The sequence below is a fragment of the Atta cephalotes genome (assembly GCF_000143395.1).
Source record: "Atta cephalotes unplaced genomic scaffold scaffold00005, whole genome shotgun sequence".
Taxonomy (NCBI): domain Eukaryota; kingdom Metazoa; phylum Arthropoda; class Insecta; order Hymenoptera; family Formicidae; genus Atta; species Atta cephalotes.
Genome location: NW_012130069.1, coordinates 8,055,879 through 8,075,360, shown reverse-complemented (window position 1 = coordinate 8,075,360; position 19,482 = coordinate 8,055,879). Strand labels below are relative to the sequence as shown.

Here is a 19,482-nt window from a genome sequence, read left to right as displayed (position 1 = left end):
TTAATATTATACTCGTCTTTTTATTTTTTTGTTTAACTAACTACTACTCTCTCTCTCTCTCTCTCTCTCTCTCTCTCTCTCTCGATCTTTTGGTATCATTCAGCTAGAGGCATCGACGAGCTTTCAAAATTTGAAATGACATCTCTCACTTCTCGATGTATCGAGTTAGAGAGGAAGCGAAGGGGTGTGCTTCTTACAGGGTGGCGATATATTCTCAAGCGAAGCATGGCGTGTGACATGAAATTCTGCCTTCTGAGGTTGCGTGTTTCACACGCATGAGTATTTTTGAGTTTTCTCTCCTTCTCTCTTTCTTTCTCTCTCTCGATTACGGATCGGTCTTATCGATTGGATAGTAAAAACGAACCACTTGATGATTCTAAAGTCTTTCTTACCGATCGATTCGAGCCGCACGCTCGCATTGTCAGACTCGCTTTGAATGCAAAGGCGTGAATTTTGCGCAATGAGCTCATGACTACGTAATACGAAGTAGAAAAAGTGAAGATTCGGGCCGTCCGACGAGATGGGCACCGATCTTTAAAGCTACACTTTAAAGGCGGATATCAACGTAATTTTATCGCAATTAGCTTGCTAGATAAAATTTCCCCGCACCGCTTGCATGTATCCGCTTTCTTCTTTCTTTTGAGGATAATGATTCAGCGGGACATAATTCTTGATTCAGATAAAAGCTCGCTCGTGAAGAAGCTTACTAAAAACTTAAGCTTACTAAGAAATAAATTATATCGCATTTTTAAAAAAAAATATATAATTATATATATATATATATATACTATTCTCCAAATACTCCAAATTATTTCTATTAAATTTTTTGTAAATTGAAGACAAAGAGATGAGAAACGTCTCTATTGAAACATCGCTTTACACCTTTTATATCAAATTATGGAATACTGATTGAATTATTTCTTAATTAATGAACGATATAATAATAATAATTTTAACAATACGATGGTAAATTAAAAATATGTATAGTATTGAATTACCTTCGTCAATTGGTCAAGGAAACTTTCGATCAAATTTTTTCACACGATCGTATCCAAGATATCACGAAACAAGTTGGCAAGGATACATCTCCGCAGGGAACATCGCATTGATCCGCGACAGGGAATCGTCCAATATATGAACTTGAATTACAGGGAGCCGGGAGCCGCTGCAAGATATCTCTTAAATCCCACCGTCCCTTACACGATTGCAGCATGTTGCGCGAAACGGTTTCTCCCGTGGGACAAAATGCCACTACTTTTTCGCTAATTTGACACGGAACATCGAGTTGTCGTATCGAAGAACCAGGCCGGCTCGCGCTCTCTTTTTCTCTTTCTCTCTTTGCGGCTCGATGCGCGAGGTAGACATCGCTGTGGGGATTCCTAGCGAAACGTCTTCCACGAAGACAGCTTGAGAGGTTTAGAGAAACGGAGAGAGGATAAAGTGCGCGAGAAACGATCAGGCGGGGTTAAGCGATCGTCTCTAGTTCCCAGGTTTTAGCCGATAAGTCCGTTCCATCGCCGAAAATATCTGTTTGATGAGTAAAAACGATTATTCTTTTTTTTTTTCAAAATATTATATAACCAAGAAGAGTAAGAAAAGTGATTCAATTTTTGTGAGACTCAGAACACGAAATCGATTTTAATCTTTTACGATGGACGAAAGTATTTAATCCTTAAATTTCAGGTTAGTTAAATATTAATTAATGAGTTCACGGAACTAATAATTCATAAAAAAGCAAAGATAAAAAATATTATATTAAAGAAATATATAGACATATTACAATATATAGATATACTGAAACAAAATCGATTATAATTAAATATATTAAAGTAGTTTTATATAAATATAAATATAAATATCCTATGAAAACTTTATTTTCCGCGCTTTTTTTTCCCGTCGAAAATATCTCAAAAAATTTAAAGTATGAAATGAGAGATAAATATAGAGGGAACGACAGAATACGATGAGATAAGTACATATCTTTTGCATTACGTAACAAGCGGATAAATTATAAATCCATTATTCATCGATCTGGGAATTTAAATCAGTTCCAGTAGTGGATGACGAATATGTTACTAGAAATTGATATTTTGCATTGATATTTCGAAGGAACATCTCGGTGTGTGTGAAAGAAGATACATTTACTTTTAAAACTTGCAATATGCTAGATATATTCTTTAATTGTATATAGACATCAGACGTGAAATGGGACCAAATGGCTTATAACAATAACCGATAATTCTTCCTATATATAACAGATTTTCTCTTCCAAAGTAAAAAATTTGATATTTTTATTGAAAAAAAAAATCGATAGACGAGATTAGAATGAGGTTAAAAAAGTATTCTTTAAAAATGAATTAGTATATTATTACTGAAAAGCAATAAATATTCATTGATGATTGCATTAGTTATAAGTATAGCATTGAAGTCCACACACAGTATATATAATAATATAATTAATTAATTCTCACTTTAGAATAAGAAAGAGATTCTGTATTATATCATATAAAAAAATGCATTTTATTTCAATATAAATAAAAGAAAAATTGGAATTAAGGTGATTCTTTAGTAAAATGCCGAAAATTAATGAGGTGCCTTTGGGTGGACCAGGTCCACCCAAAATCTCACTAATATCTGCATAATCTGAATGAAATATTAAAACTACGAGTATAGCTTAATGAAATAGTATAAAACATACGATAATAAATCAATAGCTACATTTTCGTTAAATGAAAACAAGGTGACGTTATGTTTCGAGATTAAATTTGTATACACGTTTATGCATGTAAATATTTTTTTCAAAATGGCCGTTGACTCATTACTTTTTTGTGATCATTATAATCATTAGTTTTTAAACTATTTCTCATTTTTTAGAAAAGTCTATGATAATATTTATGTGCAGTTAATCAAAGAAAGGCCTTCGATTCTTACCTCTTATTCTGAATTATACATTCAAAAATTATATTTTTAATATTCTTTTTCTCTCATTTCATCTAACCTATTCTAGAATTTTTGTCAAATTTCGTAGTAATCAATTTCTATGGTAATTTGATTTACTAAAGAACTTAATGTCATAGAAATATTTAAGCTAATCTTAAAAAATGGTAGAAAAAAAGTATGATGAAATTTGTAATAAGAGAAAATGATTCTCGAGACTACTTATTCATTAACAAATAATAATTCAGAGATATTCTTTATATTCCGAATTTAATTTGTAAATTACAATTACTCTGTAACTCTTAAATTATACTGTTTTTATCGCATTTGAGACATTTTGTGCCCAATGATAGAAATAATGCTAATAACAGATAAATTAAGTGAATTTGATTTGTACTTAGATTTGTTAGACAGGTTTTAAAAATTTACAATTTAATTTCATTGAAATTTATATCTTCATCTCCGGTGTTGTCACAGATAATGACATTGTCATAATTGACATTGTTGTTAATTGTATTTTCAATAAAACTTAAGCTAATAATAAGAAAACAAATTTTATAATTTATGTGAAAAGAAGCGTCAGATTTTCTTAAATTAATAATTTATTTTTTTTCATGATATCAAGATTAATAATTATAATTTACAGTAAGTTATCTTTTAACTTGTATTATAGTTTCTTTCTTAAATATATATTAGAGCTCTAATAATCAGGAATGTGCTCTATAAAAATTATTAATTTATTAATAGATACATAACATACAATAATTTCTATCTGTACAAAATCTTTAGATTTTATTTGTACATAAATTTTTGGAATGAGAAGAAATTTAAACAAAATGTATTTATAATTATTATATTTACGTATATTTAATTTTTCTCAAATTACCTAAAAATTATTAATGTAACGTTGAGCACAGAACTTGCGGTTTTGAAAAAAAGAAATGAAGACGAAGGAGTTATGTATCTCCATTTTACAATGTGAACCAAAAGATAGAAACGTCGTAAGAAACGTCTCGAAAAACGGGAGAATGGAGTTAAGGCAGAAATATATATATATGTATATATTTGTGTGCGTGCGTGCGTGCGTGCGTGCGTGTTGTGTGTGTGTGTGTGTGTGTGTGTGTGTGTGTGTGTGTGTGTGTGTGTGTGTACACACGGTGCTGCCATTTTTCACGATACGAACGATGGCGTGACCAAGTAAGCGTTATTGCAAAGGTTAAAGCAAACCGCATGCGTGTATGGCTGTTGCGAGAGAACGAGTGGGTAGAATGTACCAGAATGAGTATTGTCTTTGCGAAAGGGCTGCGTTTTCTCTGGGACGGAGAAATACCTGAGCAGTAATAACAATGGCGCATGCAATGTATTTTTTGAAATGTTCCTTTTCGACTATATAAAAGTACGAAAAATGGATACATAGATACATAAAAGTAAGTAAATGTTTGACGGAAAGAAATTTAAATTTCTGTCATATTTTATTATTAAAAGTTTGTATATCAAAAATGATTAATAATGACGACGAGTTAAAATTTAAATTATTAAATATGAAAAATTATCATAAGAAAATAAAATATATGTTTCTTTACTCTCCGTCAACAATATGAAATTTTTATCTGCAACTTGGGTTTCGAACGTCAGATTTTTATATTGTTCCGAACTGTATACAAATTTGAAAAAATTCTTACATATTTGTGAAATCTTTAATAAGTTTTTACTATTATAAAAGTTGATTATATTTTTCTTATTTTTTACATATTTAATTTTTCTAATTTTTTTTAGAATTCACAGTCTTAAAATCGAATGTGCCTTTAAAGTCTAATATTACTAGTGGAAGCAATTATAATAATTATAATCATTATAAAACTAATTCTTCGAGTATCGTGAAACATATCGAGAGATTTCGTATAATTTACAGAGAATGAAAGTAATTTACTTGTAACGAAGTTACAGTTACAAATTACTTTTTTTGGTAACTGCGTTACTATTATTTTTTGATATAACAGTAATGTAATTATATTTTTTTGGCAACTATGATAACGAATTTTATAGTTACTTTTACCGTTCCTTTTTTAATCTCATTAGACCTAATATATTTTCGTTTATTTAATCTTCAGCGTTTAGATAGTATATATAATTTCCGATTTCAAAACGTTTTAATATTTTAAGATATTAATACGCTTCTGTGATTAATTAATTTATTATTATTAAATTTAAGATCTTATTATTTTTAAAAAGAGAAATTTTAATCCAAGCTTCATCTTTGTGCGTAATAATATATTAAAATGAATTGTACGAATTTGTACATATACATCAAATTGCCCAAAACTGCGTGTCAATATTAAAATATGGGTTGCGTGTCAATAGGATATATTTTTGTTGGAGGCAGTGCCGTCCCTCGTAGGCGATAGGCGGCACGCCCTGTCTCCATACGTTTTCCAATGCGAAACGAAGTCGATCTCACCTTCCTCTGCCAAAGGGCACACGATTTTTTACGCAAAGCGAGATTCACCTCATCTCTCCTTTCTGTCTAGGAACATACGACTTGCTACGCGTTCAAAAATAAAACTGTCTTTTTGAAATAAAATTTTTTTCTCACAAAAATCACAAATCCCCCTTTTAAAATATGATACACATGTCTTGTTATAACTAGTTTTGTTCATTACTGAAAAAAAAAATCGTAGTTTTAGGGGAGCATTACTTCTGAACATTTATTCTATGTCACACAAAAGTATAAAATAATTTCTAAAATACTCTTAACTGTCAACTGCCGCAACGCCTCTGCAGCGATTGTTGACAGGTGAGAAATATACCATTATTTCAGGAATTATTTTACATTTCTCCGTGATATGTCGGACAAATATCTCAGTTTGCCGTATATTTTAAATATTTTAGAATTATGAAATTATGTTTTTAAGAAAAAAATTAAAAGATAAAGCTGGTGTCATTATTGTATATTATATTTATCAACATTTAAACAAAAAATATTACAAATGTACATTCTCTCTTTTTTAGACTGGTTTTAAAAAAGTAACAAATAATTACTTTTTAAGTAACGATAACTGTAACAAGTTACTATATTTTTTTGGTAATGGTAACGAATTTTATAGTTACTTTTATCATTCCTTTTTTAATCTAATTAGACCTATATATATTTATGATCTAATATATTTTCGTTTATTTAATCTTCAGTCTTTAGATAATATATATAATTTCCGATTTCAAAAACCGTTTTAATATTTTAAGATATTAATAATCAGTAACTAGTAACGATATGTTATTTTTAACTTGTTATTTTTTAGATTCGATAACGAGTAACTGTATCTTGTAATTTTTACAAAATAACTTTTCACTCCTTATACTGTCTGAAAGAGTTAAAACTAAGTATGACATCGTATCAGTATTGCTAGAGTTTATTTTAACATTACACAAACTTCTCACCAAAAATTTCTCCTTTTCTCAAAATTATTTATTTTACAATCTACTTAGTTGATATTCAAGATTGTGTTAAAAAAATGAAGATTGAAAAAGTCTATTTAACTAGAAGCTAGAAGTAGATACAATACTTTTCCCAATCATTCTAACTATCCTAAGGAAAGGATCCTTCGTTGAGAAAGTCGAATAAAGAGCTAATCACGGAGCTAGCTTCTCGCGAACGAGTGGACCGAAGCGTGTCTGTTTCGGTGGATAAATCAGGAGATAAGAGTATGTCCCAAACGGATACAGCACGCACCCCGACCTCTCGTCCCTGAGTCGCGGGACACTATGCTGGATGAATGGCGGGGGAAGGAAGGAAGGAAGGCAGAGAGAGGAGGGTAGGAAGGAGACCCGGGTATAAAGTAACGCGAAACAGCAGCGCATTATTCACGGCATGAATTATTGATGAGCGCGGCGTAAAATATGAACGGCGGTGAGCCGTTATCAACGCCGGCGCAGAGCTCGTCCGCTCTTTTGATAGCGTGAGTCGCGTCGAATGCGCGGGCTTGCTCGCGCCGAGGCTCGCGTCCGAACAAATGGCCCGGCACAGGCGACACCACGCATATTGTGTTACATACGTTACATCCCTCTGCCAACGGAATCGCTCTTTCAGTTATTCCACGCGAACTCGCCCGCGTTCCGAGATCCTCGGTCGTGCGAATGTATCTCCTCTTTCCTCTGTGTCGTTATTTCCGAAAGATAATATCGCATTTATACTTTATTAAATTCAAGGAGAATAAATCTATACGTGTCGACGCAACATTTTGAATATTATTGCATAAATCACGATAATCACTGATAGAGTTCTCTTTACAACGTTGAGAAATAATGTTTATAACACCGCGTTCAAAGTTTTATTAATTTCCTTTGATGAGTACAGACTTGCTGCACATAGAGAATTTATTACCTGTTATGTATAATAATTAAATACGGATCAAGCAGATAAACATGGCTTATCTATTCTTTTTTTTTTGCGAAATTCTTCAGCCTCACGATTTTATTTCTAATCACTGAAAATGTACGTACAAATGGAAACGGTTGAAATTTTAATGTTTGCAGTCGGTTTTGACGTTTTCCTTGTTGCTACAAATCTAACTTTCGGTTTGAGAATACCGTATGGTATTCCACATACCGCGGTTGGTCTCATTGATTCCGTGGGCTTTTCACAAGCACAAGTTCATATAGGTTTAAAGCGAAATGCCGTGGGATCGCGTGGCTGTCGCGGGAATATCTTTTTTTTCCTATTTCGGCTTTAGCGCATCTCCACGGGGTATTTTTCCGTGTAACGCAATATTTGCGTATCCGTCGTTTTATGCGGCTTCGTTTCGCCTGGCTTCGGTGATCCTGATCGCACTGGAAAAAATATAGCCGACTATTCGTCGTGTCGGTGATGACAAGTCGGTTTTTAAAACGAAAGTATGCGACGGAGTGTAAATCAATAAAATATTTTATGTAACATTTTTGAGGCCAGGTTGCAACCGCAAATATATAGTAATAAATAGCAATAAACTAGTGTACGCATGTAGTTTAATTCCATTTTATAACATGATACATTGTGTACAATATTTCTCGTTGCAAAAAATTCATATGGGAAGCTTTTATTTTTTAACTGTCAGGTCATTCGATGATAAAAATTAAAAAGTGTACGTCACAATGACGAAATTTACGTTTGTGTCCTAACTATTCTGTCTTTGCAAATTCTTGTATAACGAAAATATAACTTCTCTCAGTTGACGAGCGTGTCCTCTTTCGCTGATACTATTCCCACATCGAAGTTTTCCATTATGTCAAAAGTTTCTCGAGCATCTTAAGTTTCGGCACATTAAGGAATTTATATCCGCGTATATAAACTCTTACAACCAGTGAATAAAGAGATGCATAATTGCTCTACATTAAATTCTCTCAGATATCCATTGGAATCTTAATAAAGTTCATTTAAAAAAACCTGCATAAATGCAGGTCAAGCCAATAAATAACAGATGAAGTTTTATATGAAGATAGAAATTAATTTTCTCGATGCAGTGTTTTCGTCGCTAAATAGCTTTTTCAAGAAGAGAATTTCTTAATTATGTAGAAATCTTTACCTAACCACAATGTAGCGAGTAAATAAAGAAAAAAAAACGATTGGTCAATTTTAATAAAAATGAGTTAAAAAGCTTGGACACAGCGAACGTCGAATTAGAAAATGCTTCGTTCGTAACGTGATAAAATTCTCATCAAAGGCGCGATGGTCTTCCGTTATTATTCCGTTATTATTTTCTTGCTCGATAAGGCTGTGTTTCACTTTCTCGGGAGAGGTACTCATTTTCCTCCAATGAGAGATCCCTTATCCGTCTAAATACAGCGTGGGAAAATCGTTTAAGCCTCCGCACGGACCATCGTTTGCATTCTTGTTTAAGCCAAGATAAAAGGAAACGAATAACGTGACTGGCAGAACTGCATTTAACGGCGCGCAGAAGAGAATCTGCTTCGTGTTATTTAGATTTTATAGGGAAAACTCGGTTAGTGGAAAGTAACAATTATTCCTTCGTTTATTTAAGTGACAACATTTTTTTTAAGTCTAGAAAACGATAATTGTTAATAATTATTGATAAGCGCTTAATTGCTTTAAGAGGTAATAACAGTAGTTTTAAAAATATCAAACATTAATTAATTTTTTACTATGAAAAGTTAACTTTTAGGTGAGACATTCAGAGATTTACAAGGAAGTCTTATAACGTATCAAATTCTGATTTTATTAAAACTTTATTATAAGTTACATAGAATTTCGAAAATATCAATAATGTTTTAAGAGATGATTTTATTTATTTATTATCCACAATATTTTATTTATATTTTCTAAATTCATCTCTTACGTTATTTATGCATATACAAAGTTTCATTGAAATTAGAATTTGATACTTCGTGAGAGTTAAAATAACAAAAATAAAAATAATCTAGACTACTGAGATCGGTCAACCTGTGAGTGACTCTATCTTGACCGATCGCGAAATCAACTATTGCATAAGAATATTCCTAAAGAAGATTCCAAAGAGAGTCGAAAGTTTTCAAGATTTTTTAAAGATTTGTACATTAAATGAAGTAACAATTTTATTGTAAAAAATTTTTGCCCATCTCCTTCCGCGCTAACTCTCAGTAGCTTACTTTTATTATTTTAGTAGAGAGAGAGAGAGAGAGAGAGTAATTTTTAGTAAACACATTTATTCCTTTGTTGTTAAAGATAAAACAACTTTTAAAACACTCTGTATAGTTGAAATTATTCCAAACAAATGGATGTAATCGATCCACTGAGAACAGAAGCGATCAGTGGAATGCAGTTCCCAAGTAGCGCTGAGATTCTGCCTAATCGCGCAGCGTCGATTCTCAGGAGGCGCGATATAATTTCATAATCAGAAAACGAACGAGGTGGAAACGGTTTCTCCGATCGCACGTGAACGCAATGCCAAGTATGTAGATACGGGCGGGGATTATGTGTTAAGCAGATATATACGCGCCCCCTGCGCGCAGGATATCGTAGGGATCGTCGTGTGGTGCATGCAAGGATATTACAAAACAAGCAAAAGGAATTCGCGAATCTGGCGCTCGCACCCTTTCATGTGCTCCCTTCCTCTTTCCTCACGCCTTTTTCCATCCCCTGCCCCCAAGGGTTGCATTATGACGGGATGCATAATGCAAGATGGGTATGCCGACGAGCTGTCTGTGCGTTATACATAGCAATGGCAGACGGACGCGATTCTGAAAAGGATTTTCCGAACAGGATATCCTTGCCACGGACTGCGTATATTTTCCATGACCGAGGTCGAGCGAACAGGTTGCCGCTTTTGTCGTCGATTTTCTGTGCGCCGCGCGATATCAGCCCACGGCTCTCCCGGATCGATGTGGACGTATGAAACATTTCGCGTAACTTGGAGTCGTGATCGTAGAAACGCTGGAAAATCAGAGCTGAGGTTGTCTATTCTGGAACGAAAGATATAAGAAACGTGATATTGCGAATAGCAGATGTTACTTAGAAATTTAAAAACTTTAGTATAATTTTGTTTTTTTTAATATATTAATTATTTCTATTCTATTTTATGTCCCGTTAAATTTCATTTATTAATTTCCACTTCCAATCCACGTCACGTAGCATTGACGAGCGATTATTATTTTATCGGAACAGGTGTGACATATTAAATACGGATGGTCATAATCAAACGGAACGAAAGTTGCGAAAGCTTCTAAAATTTTTTGCGATTACCGTAAAGAGAGAACGGAACAAAACGCGGTATAACTCGACTCATCAATGTAACTTTTCTTCACACGTACTCATTTAACTATTCCGAAAACTAAGCCAATAACACACCCGGAGTTTTTCGTGATTCTCAAATTTCACCGCGGACTAACGCGAGGACTCGTCGAGAGGAATGTTACAGGAGAAATGCAATCCTGCAGTCGCCCATGTCTTGCGGTTTGTGTGCAGAATGTCGTGTGGGCGAGAACGCGGATGCACCGACCATCTTGCTCGTCGCTCGAGCGCATACACACGTAGATACGCGCGCGTACACGCGCACAAGCACGTAAGCAATGCTCTGTTGTTTACACGCATTCCGTTCTCCATTGATCCTCTTTGCGCGAAATCGGGGATAGTTCGGTCTTGGCTGCCGGCACTTCTGGGATTGTTTATAAGACTTCCGGTGGCTGCCACGCTTTTCAAAGCTTCTCAGGACTCCTGTCCAGCTTTCATCCTCCATCGTCTTTCCCTATTTTGGTCTCGTTTGCTCTCATCTCTCTCTCTCTCTCTCTCTCTCTCTCTCTCTCTCTCTCTCTTTGTTTTTATATCTATTTTCTCTTTCTATCCTAAAGATGGTTCTCTTCTTTTGCTCTTTCTGTCTTTCTCGATTTTCTTCTCCATCTTTTCCTATCGTCTATCGACGGCAAGCTGATGCCAGACAACAAGGGAGATTGTATGTATTACCTTGCCTGTCTGTCGCACGCCTACCCCGCCGTTTCCCGATCTACTTTCGAATCTTGCCACTAGCGATGCGATGTGATGCGATCCGGCTGTGCGCTCTCGCAATGCAATGCGATCAAATCGAAGCCCCGATATCCTGTCACGGGCTCACAGGTATGCACGCATGTACAAATGTGTTCGTAGCATTCTAATATGTTCGTATGCCGAAAGGAAATACGATATATTTGATACATATTTGTATAATTCTTTAAAAATTTGACTAGAATGAATAAATTTTTTAAAAATTAAGATTCAAATTTATGATTAAAAAAACGTTAAATAAATTTACGTCGACTGCGTAATTTATATATATTGTGTGCGTGCGTGTGCGCGTGTATGTGTGTCAAGAAAAAATTCTTTGGATATCTTAAAATCTTAAAATATTCATTTTTTTCTATTTTTTTATATTACATACTGTTTAATATTATAGATGAAATGAATTATTGAAATAATAATGTGTATTTAATAATAACGTGTATTTATACATCGTGTATTTAACAATCGGATACATATTTTAAGTCATTTACAGTAATGAAATTAAAAGCTTTTAGCCAAACATTTTTTTCTCTAATTTTCTGCAGACCATAAAACATTGGAATGATAAGAAATGTCCTTATTCATGCAAATTGGTAGTTTAAAATGCTCAAAAAAACTGAAGCCTTGTTGTGGGCCTAAACGCTTGATTTTAACTTATTGCCGTATTCAGGACACGGGCTTGTGGTGCTTGGCGTTGACAGAAGTTAATGGAATACCGCTACCAGGTATGGGGTAAACTTCTACGAGGTCAACCGTTCGTGTGAACTTGCGCAACATCCTTGTAGTGTATGCACTAACGTTGTCACAATACGAGTAAACTTGTAGTGAATAGTGGGGCATAGCCAAATACGAGATGCAATCAAACACTCTACTTTCTACTACGTTTATGTAATAAAGCTAGTTTACGTATTGTATGTACGTCACATTTTTTTATGTAAAAGATTTTTTAAATATGAAGAGTTAACCTTTTATTAACGACACTTCTACAGAGACAGCTCAATAATGAATTCTTTAAAAATTAGCTTAAAAATTAGAAGCTTCTTCCCCTCAATGGAAGTTAGTTAATTTCAAATAGACTCTACTTTAACAGAATTTTAGTTCGTAATACAGTTTCCGAGCTAATGTATTTAATGTCTGAAATTAAGAGACGAAGAAAGGCAGTATTCCGTAGAATTTTTATTGCAGACACCTCCAGATTTGTCGGAAGTAGTTAACAGTTTTTACGTTTAAATTAAGATAACCTTGTAAATTCGAGTGAATGAATAATACGACAGCGATTCATAAAAATAAATGTTATAGCCTGAAAATAACGAAATCGTACATATAGGATAGGAGAGGATGTTAATGTCCTTTGGATGCTTGCATCTTGCATACATCTCGTTTAATCGCGCCTCATTTTTCAGTAAAATCTTATATAATTCACAAGGATAATTCACATTTAGGTTTTGGTTCATGATTCTTTTATTCTAATGAATAACGAAAAAATGAAGTACAACTTATAACTAATAAGAATTAAATTAGAAATATGAAAATATTTCATATTATTTTAAAATTTAAAATTTCTTTTTTAATCTTTCAATTAAAAATTTATTCTTTAATCTTTCAATTTTTAAGTTTTTAAATCTTATTCTTTTTACTTCAAAAACTAACAACTAAAATTTTTGTTTTAATGTAAATTCGCATATACATTGTAAATTGCAGTTTTAATCGAATTTCAAGATTGACTATTATTTTGATTTGAGAAATGAATTATTTTTACATATAAAGATTGCGGCAGATATAATTAATGTAATAAGGTTAGACGAGTTGAATCGAATAATTTATTCGCTTCGCAATTAAAAGCCGTTTTGTAATACGAAGTGGCTTTGAAGCAGCATAATGATTTTCAGGTAGACTTCTCTTTCTAGAACCTCACACAAGCAGAGTAATTAAAGGAAGTGGTACTTTTCCGTTCTTTGAAATACGCAGCCGTAGTTTTTCAAAGGCCTTCGTCGTTTAGAAAGGATTAAATGCGTTAAACCTTGCTTTCTTTTGCTATTACATTTCCTCCTTAATAGCAATAAAAAAATTAGAAGCTACAATTGTTTCAAAACACACAAAAAATTTTAAAAATAGTTAAAAGAAATAAAAGTATAATATTTAAATATTTAGATACATACATTCTAAGGATTTTTTTTCCCTATATAATTCTCTTTATTATATAAAATAATGTTTAAAAACGACGGAATATTTTTTCTCTCAAAAATATCTATATGATATACAACAATTATAACATTTCGTTCAAAATATAGTAAAAAAATGTTTGCATAAATAGAAAAAAATAAAAAATTTAAAAATAAAGGTATTTTAGTAACCAAACACAGATAAAAATTATTTTTTAATTACATTGTTAATCAACGAGTTGATTGAAAGAATTATTAGTTCTATGTGATTAACTTATTACAGTCAGAAATACAAGCAAGTTTGGAGGTTATAATGAAAACGAGAGAGAAGTGATGGAAAAAGAAATCGGTTTAACGAACTAACACCTAACGAACGTATCTTTCTCCCACGCTGTCTCCTTCTGTTTCTGTCTTTCGCATTACTTTTTTTTCCTCCAAGATCGAAAGCGATGCGCGCGGCGCATCTATCCTATATCGAAACTCAATTGAGTCTAGACCGCGGTTATCCGTTTATCGCTATATAACCACTGGAGAGTTGGCGAGGTAGATACATTCCCGCGAAAGGAGGCGAGCGATTAATCACGTTTTACTCGGTTCCGAGTCAGACCAATTTGGCCGGAAAGGTCGTTGTTTGCCCGATAAGGAACGCCAGGGGATGGAAACGCGATGCTGGCAGTGCCTTGTGGAACAATCGGTGAATCTCACCGTTGATCCGCAGTAGACAATCTTATCCGGTCACCGACGAATAAAACCTCCATCGTTTGCTCCTTTTTTTTCTTTTTCTTTTTTTCATTCGGCTAGTAGCCGTTCACTCGATTCATCTCGATTTGACTTGAGTCAAATCTTCACCGGAGTCCACTGCCAATCTTGCGTCGGTCCCAGACACGTTGAGTGGTGCATTTTTCGTGATGCATTTGGAAACGCTCGATTTGTAGCGTCTTACTACTGGTGGATAAGGCACTCTGGTTTCTTTATAGCATGGACGTGAGATGATATTCCTTGCGGTTGACAAAGATATCATCTTACGACAATGTACGGTCAATTTGATAGTAATTTTCGACAATGCGCTTCAATTTTTCATCCTCTGTCCAAAGAGAGAAAGACGATATCTGCAAAGAGTGAGCTTGAATAGATACTAAAGATCTGTTCTAAAAAAATATATAAAATACTTTTTTTATAAAGAACTTTTTTTGTGTAGAAATGAAATTATTCATACGAAATTAATTTAAATAGAAATAATACAAATGTTCCTATGTATTAATTTGTCTGAAGATGTAAGTCGCGCCGTTTAAAATAGATAGACTAGAAATAGACGCGTCTACAAATTTTTAATTTAAATAAAACTTCTTTATTTGGTTGAAAAAAGTGCGCTACGAATATACATCTTATACTCGTTTCTAACGATTGAACGATATCATCGAGGCTCTACCTGTCTCTCTTGCTATCTCTCATTTCTTTCTCTCTCTCTCTCTCTCTCTTTCTCTCTCTCTCTCTCTATCTATCTATCTATATCTGAAGAGACCGGAGGCCCGCAAGCGGTAAATTAATTCGAACGACAAGCGCAGTCGGCGCTTCCACTCGCGCCGAATAAACATCAGGGCCAGAAGTTGACCAGACTGGAGCGATCCATGCCGCAGTACTGGAGGACGCGCCATATCTGCGATCTACGTGCCCATTTCCCGTGGCCCGTATAACGTATTTGGCACCGATCCTCCATTGCATCTGCATCGGACGTCGTCGGCGTTGCACAGGACGGATTATAGGACGTGTATCCCGTCGATCGCAAATTGCGCGATTCTATCTCTCCGCATCGACACGAATCTTCTTAATTTTTTTTCTTTATGTTATTGCAGAAAAATCGTTAATATCGAGGCGATATCGATATTATTGATATTACGAAGAAAATACTCTATAAATTTGTCTTTATAGAATATTTCTATACTTTCTTCGTAATTTATCGTATCTCAGCGAACACTGCGAAACATTTAGAGTATATGTTTTCATTTCAACTACTTATATATTCTAATCTATAAATTATTTCTAAAATATAACACGCAAACTTCTAGCGTGTGGTGCTCGAATTATCTTTGCACGAAAATTCTATATTTTCAATTATTTAATTATTGACTTCTGCATATCCTTGTATCTCAAAAGTTTAATATAGAGTTAAGTGACATGGGAAGATTGCCGGAGGCCAACTATGTCCATGGACTATAATCTAAACAAACTATCATTAATTTCAGTATGTGTGGTAGATACTCTCTGTGCCAATAAACATCAGTGACAGCGACCAGGCTCGCGGCGTTTCTGACGCACTTTGGGTGCCGGCAACATTCGAGATATACCGTGCACACGCGTTTGTATGGTATACGTAGTATATTTAGTATCATGGTATCCGCACCAGATGTTGTCATCGCTCGCTTCGGACTTCGCAATGAACGTTCGTTTATTATTTCTCGACTAGCTCATGTTAATTGCGAATAAACTCGGACTTCAATTACCCACTCACATTTCGTGCAACTCGTGCACATTTTACTTGAATATGCTCTTTCAAGCGATTTACAGATCATTTTCAGTTATTTCACGCATTTAGGATCAGTAATAAATAAGTGAAATTCGGCAGTGGCTGTTTTTTTTATTTATATTATAATTTAATTGATATTATATAATAGATTAAAAAATATTTTTGTTTTATCAGAAAATACTTTACGGAAGAATTGAATTAACAGAAAGGAATTTAAATATTAATTTTATTATTAATTATTATATATTATGAATGTATATTATTATATACTATATAATAGTAAATTTTAAATGAATTAAATGAATTGCGTACACTGTTGTGTAACAAATATAAATCTCGATCTTTGTTTGATATTTAGATAAGAATATGCCACATTTATTTGTATAATGAATATTCAACAGATAATTTGTTTACATAATTATGATTTATTTTGAATTATTTTATGTAAGTTGCATCTTGTATCTTAATCATGTTTCAATTGCTCAATAGTTGAATAATCGATGCACAGTCTAGTATACGATACCTATTGGCAGAATTATACGTCAAGATCGAGTATGGCTGAGGTTAAATCGAATTTATTGCGTCGAGTCGATTGTTCGAGCAGCTAATCGGTACATCAATCACGAAAAAGGAAAGAGCAATTACTCGGTGGTGCACAAGCTATTAAGCTTTTATCACGATTCTTAAAGAGAACAGTTGTTTTAAAATATCTTTACTCAGAATCGAATCAGGCACAAGCTTAATTATAATAAAAATATGAGCATATAAAAACAAGTAAAAAATTAATTTTGAAAATCTTGGAAACTATTTTCAAATTAACTCGAGAAAGCTTAATAATCTTTTAATACACAAACAATTTAATCAGCATACAATATTTTTTTATTCGATCTTTATATTAAATAAATATTTAAAAAAACATTTTAAAAATTGTGTGCTGATGAGGTAAATGTAAAATTTCTTCCCCAAAAAACTTGTTTCATTTTACACACAAAGAGTATTATATTATTTTTATTAATTATCTAATAATCTTATTTGTTTATGTTATAAAAAAGAGTTATCAAGAAATTTGATAAACTTGACAATATATATTTAGGTATCGTATGTAGAATAGTATCGAAGTAGAATAGTCTCGTGTGTAATAAATCGTAACGTAGCAGGATGAAATATTTGCAAAAACGCAATCGCTTCCTCTCTATTTACTGCTATCGGATAAACATTCGGGCAAGAATCTGACAGCTCGACGGTGGATGGCGTCGCGCTTCCGCAGTGAAGTGGTACTCGAACTATACTTTATTTATTTTGTGGACTGCGTATATAGAACATCGTTGGCATCGTGCCCCCGTTGCATCTGCGTTATTGCTCGTTGTCGGGTACAACAGATTTCGTATTGGACATCTTTCGCAATGTATCGACTTCTGCGTCAATCGCAATAAGCGTATCCGATGTAATGGACCGGGAATGATATATGTAACAGAAGCTTGCTGCTCAAATCATGCTTCAATTTACTTAGTTGCATCGAATACTCGATTAATTCAATTGACGAACGAAGAGATATTTCTTGTTAAAAGCTATTTCTATATATTTCGTTGCGGGTAAATAATTTCATTTCCTTTAAAAATAACATAACTAAAAGAATATGATTTTCAAGTTATTATCACGATTAGATGAAGCTTATGTTACCAATCATTAACTTAACTTCAAAACAATTTGTTGATCAAATAGCATATGTATCGTATTCTTAAGGTTTTCAAAAAAAGATCATAATACCTTTTTCAAGAGTAATACATTTTGAGTTGTTTTTATAAGAAAAAAAGGATCTCCTACACAGAACGTTTAGAAAACAGTTTTGGTGATCGAAATTTAAGGAAGAGATTGTTTTATGTTGAATTGAATCATTTTAATTGATTAAAGTAAAACTATTGATATTTCAAGTTATGTCTTTTACTTTTGATAAAATATTCCAAACTTTTTGTAACTTTATAGGATATTAAAATTATCAACTCAAAAAGGATGATTTTTTAAGGGCTGTAAAAATAACAAAAATGTTCCCAAGAGTTATATTTCTAAGCGTGTATTTTTACCAATATTAATTCATTAGTCAATAATTTTCTGTTGAATTGAAAAATAGATTTACCTCTTTTCTGAAAAACTTAAATTTTTTAATTGTGTATTTTTGAAATATGGAGATTTAAAATGTGAAGAATAAAAATACGTTTTGACACGTTTTATTTTTTCAAATTCTTTGAAAATGTTATTTACGATTATAAATTTAAAAGATAAAATTCTTAAATTCAAAAGATGTATTGTAACATTTATAAAATATCTATAATATACATTGAATATCTTTCACTAATTTTGTTGTAATTTCATATGCAAAGCAGCAGTATAAATTTATAATTCGAAATAAGAGTGGAATATCATATATTTTCAAAAGAAATTCTGAATATCATATTAATTTTTCAAAAATTTTTTCAAATCATTTTCGAAAGAATTGGGGAAGGGAGAGGTCTAAAGTCACAGAATCGAAATCACTTACCGATTGGCACGTTGACAGCGATGAGAATGACAAGAGCGCGGTGGCAGAGCATTGTGCGCTGCGGTGAGAAAGAGAAGAGCCGAGGAATCGTCCGTCGTTGATGGCGGCCAGGCCTGCTCCCTTTATCTACTTAACCCCGTCATCTTCTACACGGACCTCCGTTTCCGATGCTCTGACACATAGCATGCCTGAAACAATCGCGTTGGTTCGATCATTTACTTGAGAGGGCAGTATTATCAGGCCCGTCGCTGCCGCTCGCTGTAACGATCTCCCACGCCGCTTTATCGTCCGTTTCCAGCGAGCGAACTTTCGGGTTCGCTCAACGTGTTGCAGCTTTGCATCTCAAGATCGAGCAGCAGCGTCGCGCTCGCGTTCTCCGGCCGAGCGTATCGTTTCGCTTGGTGACGTTCATCGATCTTGGCCAACTTTGTTGGCCAAAAGCGGAGCAACGTTAATTTCGCTGTTCGCAATGAATAAGAAACTATTTTGACATTTTCGACACCGCGTGCCTACGATACATAATTATTAATGCAATTGCAATCTGCCTTTCTTCTTTCCAGACATTAAAAGATAATTTTATTTAATCAAGATGTAATAAAAAAATTATGTCTCTAGAAGTTCGGAATCAAACATATACATGAGTTAGAATAATTAAGACAATTTATTTTCACTGAATTTGCAACGTGTGTGACCAGTGTATATCTTTCACCTGTGAATAGAGATTTTGAATAATTTGTTGCCGTAAGCGAATTAAAATAATATAAATTAAGTAATTAGTATTAATTAAATTAATATTTTTAGTTTTTTTTAAATTATAATAGATGAA

General features: G+C 33.4%; 1 protein-coding gene across 1 annotated transcript in view; it reads right to left on the bottom strand.

Annotated features, from left to right (window-relative positions):
• LOC105626456 (lachesin-like) overlaps positions 1–18,708 on the bottom strand; it is a 71,821-nt gene extending 53,113 nt beyond the window's left edge. The window contains exon 1 of the mRNA XM_012207757.1: positions 18,657–18,708. Coding sequence (XP_012063147.1) covers positions 18,657–18,708 — 52 coding nt within the window. The remainder of the gene's footprint in view (positions 1–18,656) is intronic.
• Between the last annotated feature and the right edge of the window lie 774 nt (positions 18,709–19,482).